We start from the raw sequence: 19374 nt of genomic DNA, 5'->3' as shown, positions 1-19374 counted from the left end.
TTGATAATGTGAGTAGTTACGAAAGCGCTTGGAATTTCTCTATTTTTTCAGAGTAGTTGTTTTGCATATTCTGAAATCACCTGTTTACTGTGATCTTATTGCATATATATATATATATATATATATATATATATATATATATATATATATATATATATATATATATATATATATATATATATATATATATATATATATATATATATATATTATGTATGTGTGTGTGTGTGTTCACCCGGGGTGGGGTCAGAGTCTGACTGCAGCTACATTACTGCTGCATCTAAATGTGACCTACAACATGAACCTGTGGTGGTGCCTCTGCTTCATTAGAAATAGGTGTAGTGTAGTAGTATAAGTGGTTATCAGTGAATGAAGTTACGGTGATCATTTATTTCTAAATTATATTATTTATATAGTAAATTAACGGATGTTATGTTTTTTTTCGTAAAACAACAAGTTGTCCAAGATCTGTATAAATTAAAACAGTGTGGGTGCATCGCCTCACCTGGTAGTGAATAACGGGACCAGGCGAGTCTGGAATTACCAGACACTCCCAGCACATAATTCCATACCGTGTCCACTAGTCTGTTAAGCAGAGCTCACGGCTGAAATACTGTTCATTCATAGCATTTATTACTATGAAAGCTCTCTATACCATCACATTTTTGTTGTTTCATGTATAAAAGGTTTACAATGAACAAATAGTGGAGCAAGAAGTGATACTGAGAGGGTTATGTAGCCGGCCCGTCCTGCCTTCTACACGAGCCCCTCAGTGACTGCCTGGGCTCCTAGAAGATCTTGTGATGTGTCAGTTGCTAGTGCTGCATAAAGATGGACTCTGGTGCTCTCTATGGTTCGTGGTGGCTTATTATAAACAACATTAAATGTGTCATGTGAAAAGATTTAAAGGCCAGGACGTGTAAAGTGAATCTTAGAAAACAAACTGAAGAAAAATATGAAATGATAAAATTACTGTTATAGTACTTTAAAATGTAATAAGGTGCCAATATGATGTTCAGACGAAGTCTGAAGGGCCTTGTCGGGGCCAGTGCCTTGTTTTTCCTGGTTTTTCACCTACTTAGTTTTTATATTTGGAAGGCGTGGGAGACAAAGACAGTAGACAAGATAGAGAATGCAGGAATTCACATCGAGCGACTTAAATCAGTCGGTTGTAGTGAATCAAATAGCCTCGGTAACACTTGTCAGCAAGAAACCTCATCATCCCCTGAAAGGCTGATCAGTCAAGATGCTCCGTATGATCGTGACAGTGAGTGGACCATGAATCTGATTCTCGACGAACTCGACGAATGGTTAAAAAATGCTCCAGCAGATGAATTTTCTAAAGGAAAGAGCAAAGGATCTGTAGATTTTCCGCAGGAGAGATCTAAATTACTGGAAGAATTCAAAGATAAGACTGGAAATACAACTACATCACATTATGAACTTCCATTAGTTAAATTACTCAAATCTCCCCAAGAGTCGTCGACCAGTGACTTGAGTGGCAGTTCACTAACTGAAGAGCAGCCCAATACAGTTGTTCCTCATGAGGGCGTCTATATAGCTAACCAAGACGAGAATCTCTCCAGCACCATTACGGAGCTCATGAATCACGCCAACAAGACGATCCTGGGGCAAGACCTCCCAGGCACAGCCTCGCGTGAAAACCTTTCCCAAGATGACCCACTGCTGCCAGGCCCCACAATCAACAAGAGTATACAGAAGCAGATGCTGAAGGACTCGCCCTTGGTGTCTCTGCGGCGGGACGTGTACTGGCCCATTGTGTTGCCCCCCACACACGCCTCCATCTTCACTTCCGTAAACTTCTCCAGATACTCGCCGGAGGTCAGATTATTATTACATTCATGGGGTTGTGAGATTACTGTACTCTCATTCAACTGACACTGCAGAATCTTTAACTGTTCCATATCTAGTAACTTCGTGGGTAGACATTCACAATCTGAAGATCAACTACACACGCCAATCATAAAACTATATCCTTGTCAACAGGATCGTCAGTACCTGGAAGGTCGTGTGAGCGTGTATGAGGAGCGGGCTCGAAGGGTGGGCAAAGTGTGTGAAAATAACCTTGCCCACGCCACGCCCACGCCTGTGAAAACTCTTGTGTGGGACCAGAAGCACCAGCCCAATCTCGTCTGGTGTCAAATGTCCAAGGTTCGTCTCTTTCAATGATAATGGAAGAAGTTTTTCTAAGTGAAACTGGTTGCATCATCAGGGTGTTGCTGCTTTGCTCCATATATATACAACCAGTTCGCCAGTTTGGAGAGCGAAGTTCACATGAATTGCTCCTTGTGAATTTCGGTAAGAAAGAAATTCTCAGTCAGCTTCAGATAGGTTTACGAAGGTTAACTCATATTAACTCGAGTTAAACTGGGCAAAGATTAAGCTGTATTTTAAACTAGTCACTAAAACCACTCCCTTAAAACATGTCCAAAGTGATCAATCTACCTAACCTTTCTTACCTCTCCCTCTTCCTGTCTACCTACAATCATTTTCAGTATTCTATTCCTTTCCAGTCTTTAATATTCCCATTCTCGCTATTCCTTGTATCGTCTAACATCCAAGCTTTGCGCCCAGGTCCTGTTCCTAGGTGATTCAGCACTATGTTCTGCTCCCAGGTACCTCAACACGCAGGTACTCCTCCAAGGCGCCTTATCAACAATGTCCTTCTCCCACAGGTGGCGTCCACGACCTGGATGGTAAACTTCCTTCGTCTGGCTCATTACCGCGAGAACGACACCAGTCTCGCCCACCTCTCAGAGGAGGAGAGAGACAAAGCCAGGTTTGAGGTAAGAGTGTTAATAAGACACAATATACGTTTATTGCATTTCATTGAGAAGGCATTTCGTCCACCAGGGACTTTATCAGTTATGAGAACTGATAGTCCCCTGGTGGACTTCATCACTGGTTTTCAGGTGGTCAGTCCCTCAGCCTTGAGAAGCGTTTTGTTGCTTATTCTCGATCACTGTCTAGCAGAAACATGAGAATGGGGCCTTTTACATTTGAATTATTATTATTATTATTATTATTATTATTATTATTATTATTATTATTATTATTATCAAATTTAGCACTAAACCCATAAGGGTCACAGTAATTTTTCTTATACTTGGAGCTAGACGTGAGGTGATGAATCTGCAGATAACGTCATAAGAGGTGAGTCCCACTAGTAGAAGTAAGAACACAAGAATTGAGGAGCGGTGCAGTATATCTACTGGCCCATGATGTAAATCTTTGTGCGAAACAAGATGTGATACTTCAATAACGTAATAACCAATGCTAGGCAGGTCCTGATCATATCCAATCCTTCTTTCTCGTATGCCTCAGTGACCCTACTTGGTGGATTGTTCCACTCATCATCCATTCTCTTCCTGAACGAGTACTTGCTTACATCCTTTCTAAATCTGAAGTTATACAATTGAATCAATTCGAGTTTTCTCTTGATTTTTTATCACCAGTACTCTGTATCACTTTTATTGATGCCCGTCTTCCACCTATTTACTTCGATCATGCTTTCTCTCATTCTACTTCTTGCAAAAAGAATGAAGGTTCAACCTTCAGTTTATCATTGTTTGAAAGATTCTTTATACATTACATAATTACTGCTGCCACAGTCTGGCCACAGCGCTTCTTTCTTTATACAGTGGATAAAATTTGTGTATTCTTCAATGCATTTATCCATTACATAGTATGAAGACCAGAACTGAGTTGCATAATCTAAGCGAAACATTGAACCACTGAAGTATGGTGAACCCTTGAAGAATTATGAACCTCTGGGGACAGCAAGCTCTTGCAGGTACACATGTGAATTCAACACTGAGATACAGAGAATAAAATTAAACCCCTACTCTCTTCATTCCACTTCCTATATCCACCGTCTTTCATTTGTCTCCCTTCCTACCCCCAAACCGCCAGCAATCACAGTTCGTGGACGTAAATCTACATTCCATCGTCTACCGGTTCTTTCCGGCGCCCGACAGCACCAGAGAACGCAACCGGATCTTCCGTGAGGCGCTCAGAGTCATCATCGTCAGGCATCCTTTCGCCAGGTAAGTCAGGTGGCTTCAGGTTGCCAGGTTGATTAGATCATTTGGTGGGTTAGACTGCCAGGTAGGTCTTGGCTACCAAATGGAGCAACTTCTAGAGTTGAATAATTATTAGAGTCACGTCATAAAGTTGACTAGAGGACTGATACGAAGCTTTTCTCTTTGATTAATACTAATTTATTTTTTGATATATAATAACAATAATAATAAATATCGTCATTATTATTATTTAGGTTACTAACTGATATTGAGGGAACCAGTCTAATACATGGCTCAAGCAGCTAGTTGAGTCACTGCTTAATCACTGCTTATTTCGCAACTAACTATATGCCCTCTACCAGACTACCATTATCATTCAAATACTAACCGGACATATACTCCACCACCATGATCATCTACATTCTTCTCACACTATACATATTTCCATCATGTTCATTCCATACTTCCCGTTATACACACTGTATCAGAAACTATGCTTCACTAATTTGAACTGATGTTCATACGTTTATTTGAAGAATAAACATCAGTAATGTGGCTGGAGCGTACCACAACTGTCTCAATAATTGTGACTAGAGGACGTTTCGGTCCGCCTTGAACCATTATCGAATCGTTGTTAATAATGATACAAGAAGGATTCGAAGGTTGCCTGGTTTTAAGTTCGTTTTTGGGTTGGTTAGGAGTTTGTCTGTTTTTTTCTGACGTCTGCGCCCCTGTTCATGTCAGGCTGCTGTCGGCCTACCGGGACAAACTCTCGTCTCTTACTCCTCGGCCGAAGATGTTCAACTTCAGGCAACTCCAGCTGGATATTATCATGAGGTAAGCAAAGAGTATCAAGAAGTAAATAACGATTATCAAGAGATAAAAATCTGTCAGGTAAATGAAAATTATTGAGAGGAAAATAATGATTATTGGATACTTATAGGTTGGATATCATTATTGTTGAAACGTTTCGCATACACAGTAGGCTATTTTCTCATCAACTTATCGGTATTTTATAATATATTTTAGTATCTTCCACCAGTTGTACCTCCTCCTTCTTCTTTCTAGTCTACAAAACGATATACAAGCATGCAGTCGCAAGAATGCAATAAAGAATGATCAGTGGCACAGACGAACTCAAATGGGCTTATATATTGGTCCTCCTTTCAAATGACATGATAAAGCTTGTCGCGAACAACACGTTTTCTTTGATAAAGATTCGTTCTTGTGTTGGGTTGATCATGACATCTGTGTTGGCAGTACTAAGCTCACACATGTAATCATGCTTTGTTTACTGGCGCATCAGGAATACATTTTAAAAACTGTGGCCCTTCAGAAGTGAGGGGTTGAGTGCTTTGATTAATAAAAAATAACACGATTGCAGTGGAATCTATTATTTGTTCAATGTTCCACCCAACTGAGCATTTTAGGTACTTGACGAAACCCAATGTTGGGCGAAACGTTGTACTAATAAAGGACTTCACTTGCAATCACGTTTTTATAACCATATGTCGGCAGCTTGTCATTGTGTCCACCAGGATGCCTTGATGCTGATGTAGGGCTTTTTATCCAAGGAATTAAAGCTACCCACTTCTTTAGATCAAGCATGAATACTCCCTACCTTCCCCAGACGCTGTTTTGACTATTACTACCATAGCTCCTCCCCATGAATATAATAATAACAACAAAGCACTTTGATTTTCCTGTTGTTCAGGTACAGGTCGAAGACCTCCAACGAGACGTCAGTGTTCCCGACCTTCGAGGAGTTCACTCAGTTTGTCATTGATTCGACGGCCAACCTCAAAACTCTCAAAGAATGGAAGAAGGCAAGATTATATTCCTTTCTCAAGCATCCACTGGTATAGAAATTACTTATTTTAGAAAGGCAGATATTAAGGTAGTGAAATACTGTTTTTAAGAGTCGTGGACATTAAATAATAACTGTTCTATCAAAGAATAAAGAGGTACAATACCGTCGCCTCCCGCCCCTTGTATAAATACTGGCTCCCTTACCTTCATGTGTTAGTGTGGCTTGTTAATGTTCCAAGTCGGACCGGAGCGCTGCCACAAGTTTCTTCTATGTGCAGGTTATTTTGTATTTTTCTATCAAAATTAGCGACGTAAATTAACGACTGAAAATATTAGGATAAACGCAAGAACAGCAACCCCAATTATATTTCATAAGTTTATAATTCAAACTTCCCTTCTAATAACAAACAATTTACTGTTGTTTAGATGCATAATTCTGTATAAATATTTAATATTATTTAAATGTTTCTTTCGTGTATATCAATTAAACAAGAGCTAAAGAAAATCAAAATCAGTCATACTGACCTGTCTACACCTGTTTAAAAAAAAATTCAGTGTTGCCTTAAATGACACTCCTGGCAGCTTGTTTTACTCGTCTACAACTTTCTTGTTGAACCATTACTTTCCTATATATATCTTAAAGTTAATTGCTGTATAGCCCTTGTGGCTTAGCGCTTCTTTTTGATTATAATAATAATAATCTTAAAGTTAATACAAAATAAATCTTGAATTTAATTTTCGGAATTCGAACTTGATTTGAAATTTTCTAAATTGTATTCCCTTAATTTGTGTTTTTCTTTCATATACGTACTTCATTCTCATCTCTCCTTATACCTCATTTACGCTCTTAAAATAAGATTCCTGACACTGGGATTAACTCTGTCATCCTTCTTCACATGCTTTCCACCGTGCTAATATCTGTGTTATTTATATATTCAGATCAAATAGCCTAAATTAGGTCTTACCAGGTATATATAGGTAAGGAATTATTACATTTACCTCTAGACAGAAGCTCACGTAAGCTAAGAATTTTTTTGCGAACACTTATGCACTCTTGCTTAGGATGAACATACACAAGTTCATGCATTTAGGACATCTTTATTAAAACGTTTTGGACCTTGGTTACTGACGTCCTTTCATCCACATTGTGTTGTTATATCTTCTATTTTCACTGTTGCTAAGGCCTCAGATTTACAGCTTACTAACAAGATCTTTTTGTTTTCGTAACTGATTTAGTTAGGTTTTAAATTACATAGTTCATAAGTGGTGTGGTTATTACATTTCTCAGAGGCTTGAGACCGTCCATTTGTTACACCGAACATCTTGCACTTTGTCGACCATAATAAGTTTATTAAAGTCATCTACAATCGTCCTTGAGCTTGCTGGAGACTCAGTGGTCACTAGGGACATTATAATCACTGATGACTTAGTAGCAAAAAAAAAAAAATCATTACTGGTTGCTCTCTCTCTCATGTCGGTTAACCATATATTGATCCAAAACTCTGCAATACCGTATGCCGCCACTATTTGTCACTGTTGCAAGAGCTTACTACGAGGTCAACAGTAAACACTGCAACTCGCTTGGCTATAATACACAAATGGAGTGTTTTTATAATGTTTAAACCTATTTTTACACTATATGAATGACCCCCACCCATCATGCAAACAGCCCTCAAAATGCATGATCATCTACTGAACCGATCCACATATTTTTTCTATCGTTGTGAAAGAGAAGAATGGGGTCCAATGAAGTATCCAAGACTTTCCAATAACTAAGTTTTTCTCTATTTCAGGTGGTGTGTTGGACGCCATACTGGGCACAGTGTGGCGTCTGCGCTCACGACTTCCAGTTGATCATGAAGCTAGAGACGATGGAGGAGGACGAAAGGTTCCTTATTACTCTGGCAGATCTTCAAGAGCTGAAAGAGGTACGTCCTGACGAGTGTGGTGACAGAGAAGCCCTTTGAGAGCTCTGTGAGGGAGGGGGTATCCTAGTGGAGGAGCTTCACAGAGAATGGCTTGCGGAGAGACACCTTATGGGGAAAAGGTTTGATGACCATGATAATAGTTATAAGAGTGTTGAACTCTGACGTGAGAGAATCTTGGTTAAGGAGGAACCTTTGTGATAATGTTCCATGGTTGCATTGAATCCTAGACTAATGACATTAAGAGCAGTATTTCTCGAACTTTAATGATAGTTATTATATAAATGGTTTAGAAACTGAGCAAGTTGATGAATGAGGTAAACCACGGTACGGATGGTCCTCGAACTCATGGCAGGTGAGTCGTAAAACTCTAGGCCAGTGAGCATGGTGAATGAGACACTTGTGTAACGTTTAGGGATCTTTATTGAGAAACGTTTCGCCAGCCAGTGGCTTCCTCAGACTACCATTCTTCTCGAATGTATTTGACTGAGGAAGCCACTGGCTGGCGAAATGGCTCCACAACAAAAACCTTACATGGCAGATTGTTCTACCCATCGACTACTCTATTGCCTAGTTAAATGGGTAACGCTCGCCTGTGATCACAGGAGTCTGGAGATCTCTTCTCGAGTGAATATCCCAGTAAAACGATACGATATTTCCGAATGTGCCCAATATTAAACTGTAACTATGCTTTCCGCTTCTCAGGTCCACGAGAAGCGAAACGTGAGGTCGTCTCCGAGCACTAGCCACCACAAGTACTTCCAGCAGCTTAGCACCCACCAGATGCTTCAGTTGCATCAACGTTACCTCCTCGATTTCCAGCTGTTTGGCTACTCTCTGGAGGAGTACCTGCCCTTAGCCAGGGACGCTCCCGTCCAACGTCCAGCTTCTTGACTCATATCATTGATTTGCAGAAAACATCGTGCCTTATTTATTATTTCCACATCTCACTTTATTAACGTCGTCTCATTAATGTCATTCTATTTCATTAACGCCATCTGACCTTAACGTTATCAACTGTTTTTGTACCGTCATCCCATTTTGTTACTCATTTTATTTACGTCACCTTATTTTCTTTACATCATCTCATTTTGCTAATGTCTCTAAACTCAAATTTCCCTCAAGGGTGGTTCCATGATGCCCGTAACAGGCTCTTGATCCAAGGAATAGGAATTGTTCACCTCTTCATCTAATCCGATTGCCTTCCATTTCCCAGATCCTTCCCATAATAATCAGAACTTAAAAAGTCTTGGATTCATTAGCTGCCTGACTGCGGTGGAGTGCGGTTGTGCACAGCACCCCTCTGCTGTTTTGTCAGGAGAGCTCTCATAGCAACAATATGGCGCTGAGTATCCGACGTAGGGTGAACACTGTCGGCGTGGAGCTGCTTCGTGGGGCGATTTCCCCCTCTACGGCGCAGGTGTTACTTCCGGCAATCATCAGAGAAACGTACGGAGTGCAGGATGATGAGGTTTATGGTGTAGCCCTGAATGGGGCCTATCGTCTATTCGTCAAGTTAAATTCGACGGCTGTGTACGAGTCGTTAGTGACGAAATTTGAGCATGTGAGTATTGATGTAACTCCAGCTGTCAAAGTGCGACTCATAGACGTTTCTCGCCACTATACGTGGGTGAAGTTGCGCAATGTCCCCTTCGAGGCTGACGAGGAGGACTTACGGAAGGTGTTTGCAGCTTATGGTACCGTGCATCTGGCAACCCAAGGCAAGTGGGCGGCAGGTGCGTACGTGGGACGTCCGGAGGGTACATTCTCCCTCAAAATGACACTGAGGCACCCGATCCCGTCATACGTCGTGATGCCGGAGTTTAGGACCCAAATTCTAGTGGCGTATGCTGGGCAGCGTCGGACATGCAGGTTGTGTGGAGAGTATGACCATATGGCGGCGACGTGTGGGAGGCAGTGGAGGGCGCCGGCGCAAACAGGTGGTGCACCAGTTACAGGTGTGGTTGTCGTAGAGGAGAATTCCAAAGGAAACCGAGGTGATGGCCGTCTGTGGAGTGAAATTGTAGAAGAGTCTCTTGTGGTGCATGAGGGGCGGGGCACGAGTTGTGTGGAGCCGATAATGGCCACTTTGCCGGTGACGGGGGAGGAAGTGCTCATTCAGCAGGAGGTGCAAGAGCTGGAGGAGGAGCTCGACGAGGTATTGAAAACTTTACCTTCTTCGGGCGAGGATAATGGCTTGGTCCGTGAAATGGTGCCTGAGTTGAAAGGAGAGTGTGGCGGGACAGGCACGGGAAGGAAGGAGGACAACTGCAGGCAGAGAGAGGAGTCACCGAGCTCTGTGCGACAGGTCACAGTAGAGGTTGATGTTCACTGTGAGGAATCTTCGGTAGACAGTATGGCGGTAGAGAGTGTTACGAGGAAGAGGGCGGCTGCGTCAGACTCAGATGATGTCCTGACGCCCGCGCAGAGGTCTGGGAGGAAGGATGTATATTCTCGTGACAGCCAGGATAAGAGGCATCGAAGAGGGGGGGGGGGTGGATGGTGACAAACCACATGTTGACCCTGGGGCAAGAGGCCCTGGGAAGGGTGAGAGGAGAAAGGGTTGGAAGCTTTAGAAAGGCCTTAAGTGCATGACTGTGAATGTGAATGGACTGTGTACTGGTGTGAAGAGGGAATGCTTTCGTATGCTCTTACGTCGATACAGAGTGGACGTAGTCTTTCTACAGGAGCATAATTTCAGGGAGGGTAGAGTGCTCGAGGTGGACGGGTATACGGTGTTGACTCTGCCATCGGCACGTTTGAAAGGTGGTGTGGGTTTATTGATAAAGGAGGCGAGCCCGTTTGTGTTGCAAAGACGTGAAGGGGGTGGGGGGGGAGGGTGTTGCGTGTGGATGGGTGGTGGATGGGGCAGAGGGTAACCTTTGTAAGTGTGTATGCACCAGCTGAAAATGATATGAAAGTCAAGAGGGATTTTGTGTGTGATGATCTAGTTTTTGCTTTCCGTGGTTTACCTGAAGTGGCCATCGTAGGTGGGGACTGGAATTGTGTGATCAGGAGAGCGGATGTGGAACCACGAGGGGCGGGGCATATGTTGACAGCATTACGCAATCTTTTGGTGGACGTTCAGTTGAGGGATGTGGTAGGTGGGGGAGCGTGGGAGGTGGAGCATACTTTCGTGAGGCGAGGTTACGCAGCTAGGTTAGACAGGTTGTATATATCTCATAAGGTATTGTCAACGTCTGTCCGTACTATTGAACTAGCTTTTTCAGATCATAGGGCGGTTGTCGCAGAAGTAGAGTGGGATTCTCTAGCTTGTATCTCTAGGGGATATTGGAAATTAAATACGAGTCTGTTGGAAGATGAGGAGGGGTTGGGGGGTTTTACGGAGCTGTGGGAGAGATTAACTGAGGAGGTACAAGGTGTGGAGGACGTGGTGACGTGGTGGGATGGTGTGGCTAAGGACCGGATTCGGCATTATTATGTGAGGGAGGGGAAAAGGATTAATTCTTTAAAATTTGGGTTGATTAATTATTTGGAGGACAGGTTACGGGGTTGTTATGTAAAAGGGACAGTAGAGGGTGTCTATCCGATGGACGACATTATGATACTTAAAGAGCGGTTGCGAGAAATTCAGGACGAGCGGTTCCAAGCGGTGAGAGTAATGGCGGGGGTGGAGGTGTTATGGGGTGATAGGCCGTCTTCGTGTGTGTTGCGCAGACAAAAACAACGTCGGCAGGCAACAACTATTCCATGTTTGGAGGTTCTTGAGTCGGTGGGAGGGTATAGGGCGGGTCAGGTTATCCACACTACGGATGGGATGGGGTTGTTTGCGGATCAGTGGTACGAAAAGTATTGGAGGGAGGAAGGGGTAGGATTAGGGGATTTAGAGAGGGTGTGTGGAAGTGTGCCATGTAGGTTAGGACACAGTGATAGGGAAGCTTTGGGGGGGGACATAACTGAGGGGGAAATATGGAGAGCTTTGAGTGCCATGCAAAAGGGCAAAGCACCGGGAATCGATGGACTGCCGGCGGAGTTTTATCAACAGCATTGGGAGTTAATAAAAGGTTTTTTGGTGAGGTTACTGAACTTGATGAAGGTAAGGGGAAGGTTGGGTGACAGACAGGCAACAGCTGTAGTTGTTTTGGTACCGAAGGGTAAGGAACAGCGTTCGCTCAGGGACTATAGAACAATATCGTTGTTATGCGCGGATTATAAGTTATTTGCAAAAATTTTAGGAAATAGGATCAAGTGTGTTGTAGGGAGGGTTGTATCGGAAACCCAGTTTGGGTTGCCAGGTAGGTCTATGGGGGTGGGACATGGTCTTTTAAGGGATTTCGTGGAAGAAAAAGGGGGGGAAGGGGGGGGGTTTGGTTGCACTAGACTGGCAAGGAGCTTATGATAGGGTGGAGCGAGAGGCGTTGAGAGCTATCCTCAGGAAACAGGGCTATGGGGAAGAAATAGTGGGATGGGTAGAGGCGTTATATAGAGGGGCAATGGTGAGAGTACAGATTAATGGAAGATTAGGGGGGAGGATTGTAATGGGCAGAGGTCTTAGACAGGGGTGTCCTATGTCACAGCTTTTATTTGCGTGCATACAGGACCCCTTTTATAGAATGGTGGAGCGCCATATGGGCGTTAGTGAAGGGGTTGGGGGGGGTACTGAGGGCGTTTGGCCTGTTCTCATAGGGTATGTGGATGATACCACTGTATTGGTTAGAGAGGGGATGTCCATAAACGCCTTAGATGGAGTGGTCGACACGTTTGCATGTGCGACTGGTATGAGGGTAAATTCGGAGAAGTCCATGGTTATGGGGTTAGGAACTTGGGGGGAGAGGGTCGAGTGGGGTAGTGCAGTCGTAAAGAAGCGGGTGATGTCATTAAAAATTTGTGGTCTAATCTATGCTGATGATCTTGAGGTTGCACGTGTTAATAATTCGGTCAGGTTGGTAGAAAAGATACTGGGTCGATTGGGAGCATTGCGGCCTTATCATTTGACCCTTGTGCAGCGTGCCATTGTAATTAACGTTTTATTGTATAGCAAGGTTTGGCATGTGGCTGCCGTGTTCCCTTTAACGGGGACGGCAATTGCAACTATACTTAGAGGGGTTTTTAAATTTTTGTGGGGTTCAGGTTGTGACTGGCTTAGAAGGGATGTAGTAATGTTACCTGTGCGTCAGGGGGGGTTGGGTTTAATGAACTTAAAGAGGAGGGTTAAATGTATCTTCATTAAAAGGGAGGTGATGAGGGAGGGTGTGAGTGGGGGGGGGGGTTGGTTAAGGTACACAATAAATTGAAACGCATGTTTTCTGGGACGGAGTTGAGGGAGTGTGAAACTATTTTGAGGGCAGTGGTGATGGTAAGGGATCTGGGTAAGGTAAAAATAAGTAGGCTGTGTAGGATGTCGGCGGAAAGGGTTGTGGCTCCGGTGGAGGGGATTTTCCCCATGTATGACTGGGGATGTATATGGAGAAGGTTTGGTAGGTTAAGGTTACAACCCCGTGGACGTGACGTGATGTATCGGTTTTTGCATGGGATTTTACCATCGGGAGTGGTCTTACGAGCTAGACGGGTGGTTGAGGGGGGGGGGGTATGTGGAATATGTGGCGGGGAGGATTCTGCATTCCATGTAGTATATTTTTGTGAGGGGTTGGGGAGCGTCAGGGGTTGGTTGAGCAGGGTGTTGCATACGATAAGTGGTCAATACCTCTCTGTTCTGCGGGCATTGAGTCTTGATGTGGGGGGTATGGATGATAGTATTATTAGGGCTGTGGGGTACATTATGGTAGATTATGTCTACATTATGTGGGGAATGAGGGGGAAAGAGGTAAGTGAGGTGAAGAGGAGGGTATTGGCTGTTACGTTTTATAAAACGTTGTGCCGTAATAGAGAACTTTATGGGAGGAGGTGGGAGCGGGATTTCTCTGAGGGATATCGAGACCTTACATTAGAGGTTTTATTAAATTTGTAAATTAGGTGGGTGGGGCAGGGTAGGGATGGTACAATGTGTTATGTTGATGGGCTGTCAGGGGTGAAAACGGGGTCGCCTCCTGGTATGAGAGGGTGAATGTGTATGAACTTGGGCGTATGTTGTGTATTCATGGTTTGTGACGAGTCTACTCTATATATGTGTTTGATTTTGCAGTGGGACATTGTTCTATGTATGTTATTCATATGCATGTTTAGATGCTTGTAGAGGGGTCAGTGTGTTGGATCCTTGTTTATTAATATATTCTGTGTTTGATGAACATATTGTTTTTACCTTATTCTCAATACATTACGTTAATTGTATTTAACGTATAAGGTGTCCTACTTTATAATTTACAAAGTGACAATATATGCATATTATGGTGTGTTTTGTTAATCATATAACAATGCAATTGGAATTAGTCGTTTATTGGTTATCATAGGTGTAGGGGTTTTCATGTATGGGTGAGGAGGGATATTTGTGTTATCTCAAGTTCATGTTTGTGTGGTTGTTAATGATTTATTCTGTGTAAGACCTGTTTTTGTCTTTATCTATCTCTTGTATTGTATTGTTCTAAATAAAATATAAAAAAAAAAAAAAAAGTCTTGGATTAAAACGGAACCTGGAAGCAAATTGTATTTATCCTGAAATTTTTTGTAGATTATATGATATTGTGGAATACTGAAATGAAAACTACTCTCAGTTTTCTGAAAATCTGTATATTAAAAAGGAAATATTTAATAAGAAGACGGCGCTTTATGGTGATGTGAGGCTGCGCCTGGACCAAGCCTAGCATGGAGTCACTCATGGAATAACATACGAAAGACCACTCCCTTCTTTCCACTGAAATTTAAATTATAATTAGGTAAATTTACACACCCTTCATGCTGGTGGGTGGCTCCTGATCCTAGGAATTGGATTTTCATCCTCTTTCGATCGCACCGTGTACCTCTCATTCCCCTGGCATTGTACGGCCCCTACGAGTTTAACATATCAAACGTTTTCATAATTATATATTTTTTTTAATTAGAGTACATCTTTGTGAAAGTGTAAAAAAATCATTAAAGAGATGTCAATTTAATTACAAATGTATGTTCACCATTTATTTTTTTCCATACAATAAAATTGTTCGAATGTGTAAGCATTTATTTATCAACCTTATATATTTTATTATGAATTTTGAGAACCAGAGGAGCTTAGCCTCTAAACATAAACATAAAATTTATATACCAGTATCAGAGTTCCATTTGAATTTGATAAATATATTATTTCCTTCAAGTGGGGTACCTCGACGCTCGTAAATAGCTCTTGATCCGAGGAGTTAGAGCTACTCCCCCATTACTAGAATTAAGCTTAATTGTCTCCTATTCCCACAGTCCCTACAAAACCCTTACGGGTTCAGCGCATCATCATACATGTAATAATTATAATTAGGCTTTTTATTCCGAAACGGAATGAATAAAAAACTTGACGTATATAACTCCCGAGTTTAAACTGACCTTTTCAATTGATTATATTTTCTCTGGAATATATTTTTGCATGAGAATTATTTAAAAACTTTTATATCAATTAATAACTATACATAGAAGAATTAGCAGCTGCATGGATACATAAGAGTATTTATGTAGGCTACTTGTCTGTCGTTAAGAGCTTTGTCAAGCTTCATTATGAAGGTCCCCCCCTCAAGGAAGGTTCCTTGATGTTGGTGAGGGGCTCTTGATTTAGGGCGCTTCCCCCTTGATTGTAATAATAATAATAATCTTGATTTAGAGAATTGGATCTGTGCTCCAGTTCCCCGAATTAAGCCTGAATGCCTTCCACATCCCCCCCCCAGGCGCTGTATAATCCTCCGGGTTTAGCGCTTCCCCCTTGATTATAATAATAATATGAAGGTCCCGACGAGCGAAATGTAGCCTAAATAAATATTAAAAACTTTGTCATTGTGTTTGTAGTTTAATGTTGTGGGTGTTGATGTGTGAGAGTGAGACAGTAATGTGAGTGTAAGTGTTGATGTGTGAGAGTTAGACAGTAATGTGAGTGTAAGTGTTGATGTGTGAGAGTGAGACAGTAATGTGAGTGTAAGTGCTGATGTGTGAGAGTTAGACAGTAATGTGAGTGTAAGTGTTGATGTGTGAGAGTGAGGCAGTAATGTGAGTGTAAGTGTTGATGTGTGAGAGTGAGGCAGTAATGTGAGTGTAAGTGTTGATGTGTGAGAGTGAGGCAGTAATGTGAGTGTAAGTGTTGATGTGTGAGAGTGAGGCAGTAATGTGAGTGTAAGTGTTGATGTGTGAGAGTGAGACAGTAATGTGAGTGTAAGTGTTGATGTGTGAGAGTGAGGCAGTAATGTGAGTGTAAGTGTTGATGTGTGAGAGTGAGACAGTAATGTGAGTGTAAGTGTTGATGTGTGAGAGTGAGGCAGTAATGTGAGTGTAAGCGACGCCCGCCACCAGTCTTACCTCAGTACCAGTCGTCAAAACACTCAAGGTGAGTTACTCTCGCATTTACTCTCTTCTTACCTCTTATATCACTTGTATTAAATGTTTTATTTACTCTAATGTATTTACTAACGTTGTTTAGTATGCGACACTTAAAAAATATCTTAAAAAATTGTCGGATTCGCATTTTTTTTGTAGTTCAAGTTGATATTTTTACGAAAAACTTTCGCTCTTTATGCCAGTAAGGGGCTCTTGATCCAAGGAAATACACTTAGCTTCCCCATCCTTGGATCAAAAATACCTCTCACTCCTCAAGTGCTATATTACCACATTCCTCAAACGTGTCCACTACGGGTTTAGTACTTCTCCCAACATTAAAATTTAAAAAAAAATCTCAGACCTTAGATCAAACTTGATTATTTCCCAATCCCTAAGTGCTATATAACCTTGCTGGTTTAGCGCTTCCCTTACGGATATAACAACAACATCAATTATAGTTTTAAGAAACAAAGAAATTTATACCAAATTTATGTCCGAGTACCTTGATGCTGGTGACGGGCTCCTGATCCAAGGAATTGGAGTTGTCCTCCACTTCCTTGGCTTAACCCAGATTGCTTTCCATTTCCCAGACGCTGTATGACCCCTACAACTATAATAATAAGTCATTTTAAGCGCTAAACCTGCATATCTACCAACTACGACTATAGCGCTTCCCCTTAAAAATATTTTTTTTCCGATGTGAAAATTATTTTTAATGTTTGAGATAAGCGAACCTTGATTGAAGGTTCCTTGACGCTGGTGAGGGGCTCTTGATCTAGGGAATTGGATCTGTGCTCCGGTTCCCTGAATTGAGCCTGAATACCTTCCATCCCTCTCCACATGCTCTATAATCCTACGGGTTTAGCGCAAAAATACAAAATTTGGTGCAAAATTACAGCAAAATCCGTCACAGAAACTACGGCAAAATCTGACTTAATAAAACAGCAGGATATATTAGGAAATCCTGTTTGAAAAGATGGGTTATTATTTTAAGGATAATTTCGTGGGAAAATGAACTGAAAACCGTAAGAGATAATCCCTACACAGAGGATGCCTTGATGCCGACGAAAGGTTCTTGATCCAAGGAAATGGATGTCTTTCCCATGGATCAAACCCAACTGTTTCCCATTTCCCTTGCGTTGTATAGCTTTCAAGTTTTCGTCCGTGTGAATACAAGAGCAAGAGTATATACATAGTGTAACATAGATTTATACGTAAAATAACAGTTTTGATGGTAAATTGTGTATCGCATCATTGTACATATTATAAATTATATGTGTGTGTATATATATATATAATTGATAACCTGCTATGCTACATAATGCTTGTGTAGTTTATATAAGCATTGGCATCTATTAATTGGAGATTTTGCTCATTATAACTGCACTGAATATTATGTTCTTGTAATACTACGTATATGGTAAAATTACCAACATTTTATTGTGGCAACGTAACGGTTTTACGAAGCTCCTGGTGAGCGAAACGTTCCCTCAATAAAATGTCTCATTAATTGTACGTGTTCTCTTACCTAACACATTATATCTCAAGTGTTATCTCCTTGCATGTGTAATAAAACCATATTACTTAATTGTATCAGTTTAATGAACTGATTTAAAATTCGAATAGTTCGTTGGATGATTAATTCTTGTGCCATACATTTAAATATTTCTCTGTCGACAAACTTATGCTAAATATTCCTAATCCTTGTTTTTATTTAGTCACACTTTAGTAGTGAGTAATACAGTAAATTTACATATTACATAACTACACGAATACCACCTGGTGGTTCACACTTACACTCACTCATTTGACCATAAACAGAAATATTAATCTCAATCTTAAAATAATGAATCCTGTGATACTCCAATACTGAAACTATGTACTGTGCCAAAACAAAAGCATTCACATTGCTAAACTCACAAACTAGTATTTAGTCACTTAGCCATAATACCAACTTACCTCATAATTTGTAATATTTTACAATTAAGAATAAAACTAAGTCTGCCCGGAATGCCTAGCCATGCTAAGCGTTCTAGTGGTACACTCTGTAATCACTATTTTACTACATGTAAACCACACAATAACCAAATTTCTGTAAACTCAGCATTGTAATCCTTATAAAGAATAAACTTTGAATTATTAGTTCTGTTTATAAAATAAATACTTCAAGAAAAAAAATTAGGAAAAGTGTACAGTTCAGTAAAAAATTTATTGTTTGGGTTATTATATGATTTCTTGCATCGACTACAGTATTTAATATTGTCTGTGATCCTAATTTCACGTTTTTAATTATCCTCTAAGGCAACCAGTAGTGTTGTACAAACAGATGAAAGTCACGGATTATGGAGATGTCTCAGCACGTGCAGTAAGTTTGAAAGACATTCGTAGGTGTACAGTAAGAATAGAAACAAGTGATATGTGCAATTTAACCACCATGAACGGGAATTAAATTCCATTCAGTTTTATCAACTCTCATTCATATTCTCAAAGAGCATTGTTTCAGTTTGAAAACTCCATAGAGGTATTAACCCTTCAATGGGAGATTCTGGGGGGGGGGGATGCTTAGGTGTTTTATCTCCCATTTCAGTTATGCTATAATGTATCAACCTATATATTACCTACTGCTAGATATTGTTATTTACTAGTTTACCCTTCCCTTCCTTGGATCAAACCTAATTGCCTCCCTTACCCCGGAAATATATTAGCCCTACGGGTTTATCGCTTCCTCGTGACTAATAAATTAAACTAGTCAACCTATTTACAACCCTTGAAGGGTTGTAAATAAGTTGACTATAAGTTGGTGTAGGGCTCTTGATCCAGGGCCCCTCAAGGGAGGTTCCTTGGTGCTGGTGAGGGGGCTCCTCTAAGAAATTGAACCTGTGTTCATTTCCCATGTATGTAGTAATAAACCTGATCCAAGGAATTTGAGCTACCCTTCACTTCTTGGGTTAAATCTAATTGCCTTATAATTACCTAGGCGCTGTATGACCCATACGGGTTTGGCACTTGTCGTTAAATGTTTTAGAAGTACATATTAACGTTATCTTACAGACTTCAGATAATTTTTCCGCAGAAGTTAATTGTGTATTCGTGTATCTGAATATTAGCTTCAAATATTGGTTTTGCTTGCAGATTATCTCCAGTGTCAGTTAACGGTAATCTCACGTATTCGAAGAAAAGATCGACCCGAACTTAAT

General features: G+C 41.1%; 1 protein-coding gene across 2 annotated transcripts; it reads left to right on the top strand.

Annotated features, from left to right (window-relative positions):
- Positions 1-761: 761 nt before the first annotated feature.
- On the top strand, positions 762-8673 carry LOC128702760 (carbohydrate sulfotransferase 10-like). Of its 2 annotated transcripts, XM_053797192.2 has the most exons (8): positions 762-1842; positions 2008-2172; positions 2697-2807; positions 3934-4067; positions 4788-4880; positions 5758-5869; positions 7646-7780; positions 8483-8673. In XM_053797192.2, the coding sequence occupies exons 1-8, from the start codon at positions 1009-1011 to the stop codon at positions 8669-8671; spliced, it is 1773 nt and encodes a 590-aa protein (XP_053653167.1). In that variant the 5' UTR covers positions 762-1008; the 3' UTR covers positions 8672-8673. The 2 variants fall into 2 exon arrangements, with proteins under 2 accessions (XP_053653167.1, XP_053653174.1); XM_053797199.2 differs by lacking the exon at positions 4788-4880.
- The last annotated feature ends 10701 nt before the right edge of the window (positions 8674-19374 follow it).

The sequence above is a fragment of the Cherax quadricarinatus genome, chromosome 37 (genome assembly GCF_038502225.1).
Source record: "Cherax quadricarinatus isolate ZL_2023a chromosome 37, ASM3850222v1, whole genome shotgun sequence".
Taxonomy (NCBI): domain Eukaryota; kingdom Metazoa; phylum Arthropoda; class Malacostraca; order Decapoda; family Parastacidae; genus Cherax; species Cherax quadricarinatus.
Note: the sequence above shows the minus strand (reverse complement) of the source record. Positions and strands in the feature narration are given on the sequence as shown.